Source organism: Chenopodium album, chromosome 24 (assembly GCF_948465745.1).
Source record: "Chenopodium album chromosome 24, dcCheAlbu1.1, whole genome shotgun sequence".
NCBI lineage: Eukaryota > Viridiplantae > Streptophyta > Magnoliopsida > Caryophyllales > Amaranthaceae > Chenopodium > Chenopodium album.
The window spans coordinates 35,057,494-35,062,424 of record NC_137857.1 but is presented as its reverse complement, the minus strand read 5'-3'; the positions used below and the strand labels follow the sequence as shown (position 1 = coordinate 35,062,424).

The 4,931-nt window shown below is 35.7% G+C and overlaps 1 protein-coding gene across 1 annotated transcript; it reads right to left on the bottom strand.

Annotated features, from left to right (window-relative positions):
- Positions 1 to 1,207: 1,207 nt before the first annotated feature.
- LOC145610948 (cysteine-rich receptor-like protein kinase 15) lies at positions 1,208 to 4,460 on the bottom strand. Its single transcript, XM_081666205.1, has 7 exons — positions 3,653 to 4,460; positions 3,254 to 3,382; positions 2,698 to 2,867; positions 2,357 to 2,567; positions 2,024 to 2,261; positions 1,654 to 1,804; positions 1,208 to 1,558 (listed from the first exon to the last, which is right to left on the bottom strand). The coding sequence occupies exons 1-7, from the start codon at positions 4,458 to 4,460 to the stop codon at positions 1,208 to 1,210; spliced, it is 2,058 nt and encodes a 685-aa protein (XP_081522331.1).
- Positions 4,461 to 4,931: the final 471 nt, after the last annotated feature.

Below are 4,931 nucleotides of genomic sequence, written 5' to 3'. Positions count from 1 at the left end.
GCATTTAGTACTTATTATGCCCCTTAGGAAATGAAATTTGTCAATCAAGAAGGACAAGAACATAAAATTGGATCTTTACCAAGAGTACGTTCACTCCGTATTACAACTTTCCACTTGTAAAAATCTCTGATGATTTTCCGTCAAAAATAAAAAAATCTCTGATGATGCCAAAGACGTCCCGAATTTCTGCACTCTGAAATCAATTGGAGGAGCTGTCAATTAAAAATTAGGTATTTGATTAATTTTTTCGACATTTCAGTTTTAATTTATTGTCCAAGATAGTATTTTCGATTTTTATATTTGCTTGTTAAAGAATTAGTATTACAGATTACTCTATGTCATTGACATGTTTTCATAAGAATCGTTCTTTTTCAGCTTTAATTTTTTTACGAAATTGAAGTATTGTAGCCTGTAAAGATGAACAAATTGAAATTAGGCTGGTGTTCTTCCTTTTTTTCCTAATTAATGTTTTGATTACCAAAAACCAATCCAAATAATGTGAATTATAAACTGAACATAAGAGATTGATAATTGATTATTATCCATTAATATTCTACTTAAAATAGATTTGGAGGCATGTATAAGGTGATAATTTTGGGTAAAAGCTGAAGTTTATATGAAATCATTTCTAATAAACATTAATAATTGATTAGTTTATGTAGCAAATAATGTCTTAATGTATAGACTTGTCTTTTCTCACAAATATACCCTTGTATTCCCTTAATTTGCAATTCCTTATTTTTGCCTTTATTCGTGGTGTACAGATCATACTGTGATATTAATTATTTTTGCTTTCATTTGATATTCAGGTTGGTGCGCGAGTGGCTTACATGTATGGTTGATTGCTGTTTAGATCAGATTTGGTTAAAATCTGAGGTAAACTTATAGACTTTGATTGTATAATGTGTTTTTGTTGTGTTAGCAACACCTGCTATTGTTTTCGTTCCTTCTTTAGTACGAAGTATGATCTTATTCTTGTAACACTTGACATAATTTGGCATAAACATTTCAACTTGAATGTACAACATTTTAAGCCTTGCTCAATCAACTTTAGACAATTGAACATAAAAAGAATCCTGAATACATCAGTTCCATAACTCTTTCTCAACCATAGTTTAGCAAATAGCAAATGACATTGTTGTTTTTGGGTGTGTGAGAGGGGAGGGGAATAACATAGGAAAAGTTGTTTCTTGCTGTTAAGAGAATGTCAACGTGGGTATAAGTCTGTAAGTTGCGCAGTGGAGTTCCTGCTATAAGGTTGATCACTTTCAAGATCACTTTCAAGACTTCGAAATTGGCCTTGTTCTCCTGTTATGTGCTCACTTTGCACATTCGTGTCAGATGAAACTGCTGAATGGCGTGGTGGAAATTGGATATCAGAGGAATTGTTTTGTAGAATGAGGAGAACTGATTCCATTGTTGGTCTACTTGGAGGGTCATCTTGAACACAAAGTAGCCCTACTTGGATGCATCTTAGGATTTCGGTTCTTGAACAGTTGTTCCCTAGTGATGGGTCAAATAGTTCTGAAATTGTCCCTGCATTCCAAAGTTTTCGTGCCTGGAAGATTGGGACACACATATTAGCCATTAACCATATTGTAAGCTCATTTGAACCAAATACATATCAAGAAAACAGAAATTAGGGATTCTTACATAGTTTATAAGGCTGTCATGCCCTAGTGATCGAATAAACAAATTATTGCTTTGCCCACTTACGATCTCCAGAAGCATGACTCCGAAACTGTAGACATCTGATTTGATAGAAAATACCCCAGCTGCTGCATATTCTGGAGCCATATATCCACTGCAAAACATTACCCATCAACATTAAGGTTGCCATTATTGAAGTAAATCTTATATTTGTATACGAATAACATGATCAGAATGTGGAAGACCAATATTAATTTTTGTGGATTCCTCAAGCACCTGTTTGGCATTTAGTGGTAATATTAAACTTTCACATAGTATTTGATGGCTGAAGAACAGCGTTATTGGAAATATAAAATAGATTTTTATAGCTTACAATGTTCCAAATATTTTGGTAGAATTGGCCTGCGTATGGTCCATTTTCACAAGCCTTGCCATGCCAAAGTCTGCTATTTTTGGAGTCATTCCTTCATCCAACAAAATGTTGCTTGACTTTAAGTCCCGGTGTATAATCTTAACCCGAGAATCTACATGAAGGTATAAAAGTCCTCGTGCAATTCCTATTATGATTTTGAATCGTGTTTCCCAATCCAGATACTTACGCCTGTTTGGATCTACAAGATGTTTATAACCATGAGTGAAATCGAATAATATCAGAATAAGTTAGTATTTTATGCAACCATTAATAACGTTGAGTTAAAAATAGTACCAAATAGGAATTTGTCCAAACTCAAGTTGGATACAAATTCATAAATAAGCAACTTTTCTTCGCCCTCTATGCAAAAACCCAAAAGTTTGACGAGATTTCTGTGTTGAAGCTTTGCCAATAATTGGACTTCATTGGTAAATTCTCTTAGACCTTGACGAGAGTCTTCTGAGAGCCTCTTTACAGCTACTTCCTGTCCTTCTGGGAGCCTCCCCTGTTTAAGGCATTTGGAAACTCATTAAGTTGTAATAAGGAATTGGGCAGCCATTTTGAGTCCTAGTAGTCAAAACAAAATAGAAACATGATTGTTGAAATTGTGTTTTTGGTGATTCAGGATATAATACCTTATATACAGCTCCAAATCCACCTTCACCTAGTTTGTTGTCTATGGAGAAGTGTCTTGTAGCGAATTTAATTGTGTCCAGATTATATTGCAATGATTCTGAAGGGTTGGATTGCTCGATGTTCGATTCACTGCTGTTAATGATGACAGGAACCACAGGATCATTTTTTACTGTGGAAGTATCATGAGCTGTAGGGAAAAAAAAAAAGAAGGAAAAAAAAAAAAAAAAAAAAAAAAAAAAACTGCCATTAGTTGGAAAACAATGAATGCAACTTGCAAGCTTGGATTCATTATAGTGTATACATTATGTGATATTCAAGAACAATATGCTGTAGTATTAATTAGGCTTAATATGTTTTGAAATATGAATGGGTACTTTGTGTTTCTCTAGCTCTAGGTAAGCAGTTGTAAATTATAATCCTCTCTTGTGTTGTATGTTGTATCAATTTCGTGACTTGGGTTCTTTTGCTTGTTCAGCGTGTAATTAGAATTAAAGTTATTATGGTTTACGAGTTACATATAAGAACAGGAAGTCTAGTCTGCTGAGTGACAATTACCTATAGCCGCTACAGGTCTCTGATGTTTCTTCCTCTTGTACACGTAGAATGCGAGGATGCACAGAAGCAACAAGACAAAACCAGCAACTGCAGGAACAACTCTAATCACGTAGAATAGTACACCCTTGTCTGCAACATAAAATGTAAGAAAGGTTTAGGAATATGAACTATGTATAATGTTTTTAATCTGCCTCACTTGTGTTCGCTCTGGATTGAGGAAGCAAAAAATCATGCTTTGATTACTTGCTAGAAAAAAACATCTTAAAACATGGCTGGGAGGTGCATGTATGAATCTATGATTGGGACTTTTGGGAGAAGGGAAGGAAGATGAGGCATTATATGGGTAAAATAAAACAACCTGACAAAGGGATTTTGTTTTCTATTTCTTTTCTTTGTTACCTGTAGATGTAGATGGATGTGAGCCTGGTGGGCTTGGAGATGGACCAAGATGGTTGTAGAAAGGCACCATGTCGTACCTCATCTGGCAATTAGTCCTGAAGATCATAACCCACAATCTCCCTCCGTCACAACAAAGCTGCATATCTCTGTAAATACGACGCAAGCAGCGTTGACACGGTGGTCCAAGAATATCAGGTGAGCACTGAACAAGTGTGTATACAGTTGGATACGGGGGAAAAGGGGCCTCTCCGGTTGCATAACCATTGTAAGTTTTGTTATAAGCTGCCTTCTGAATAAGGCTGTTCATGCTTTTGAACAGCACATTCTGTAACTGTTTGGGTTTGGATACATTATAACTTTGGTCGAACCAATAAGACCAACGAAGGTCTTCTTCGTCCAGACCAAAGATGGGCCTGTTTGCATACCTCAGAGTGCATTCTTGATACCAGACAACTGCTTCTTTCTGATTAGTGCAGTTTCTTATAATCTGTTGTGCTGCTGCCTGTACACAATCACGACAGAATTCAGGAGTCATGTCACCTCTACAGTAGAATGTGCCATAGATTTTGCCAGGGCCTTCCCCCTTGGTGGCTTTGTAGAAGTCAGATCTGGAGGCTTCTCCACCAAGTTCTTTAAGGAGCTGGTAGAGGTTCGCTTTGTATAAGCTATTCTGTGTATAGTTACCATTTGCATCGTCACAAGTGGTAAAAAAATACTTGGGGCCGGAATCTGCAATAACATTTTTCAGCAGTAGGAATACAAGAAAGATTAGTTGGAGAGATTTTGAGATGATATCAGATGGTTCCATTGCTTCATATGTTAATACAAAACTTTTGTTGGTTTGTAAGCCATATGAACATAAGTTTGGCCACTTCAAAGCTTATAGTGCTAAACATACGTGGTATCAACTTCGTTCAGACTTTACCGAGTAAAGGTATGAACTGTTGATGATTGTAAATAATGAGGTGCTCTTGTCTGTTTCACATCACTGTGTTACATTCAACGTTCGAAACATTTAATGAGTTGTAAATACGAAACGGAGGTAGTATATAAATATCAAAGAGTTCTGAAAGGTCAGTTGGACTCAGTACTGCCTATGTCTCAAATGGCTTTGTTCTTGAGTTAGAATGAGCAAACATTTGACTTTGACTATTAAGCTTATACTATTAAAATTAAGGGTCTACTTGTAATCAGCAATAAACAATATCAACTTGATCAATGTAGTGAGATCAGTTTTGCTGTCAATTGATTGTTTAGTGTTTGATTAATAATATTGAAA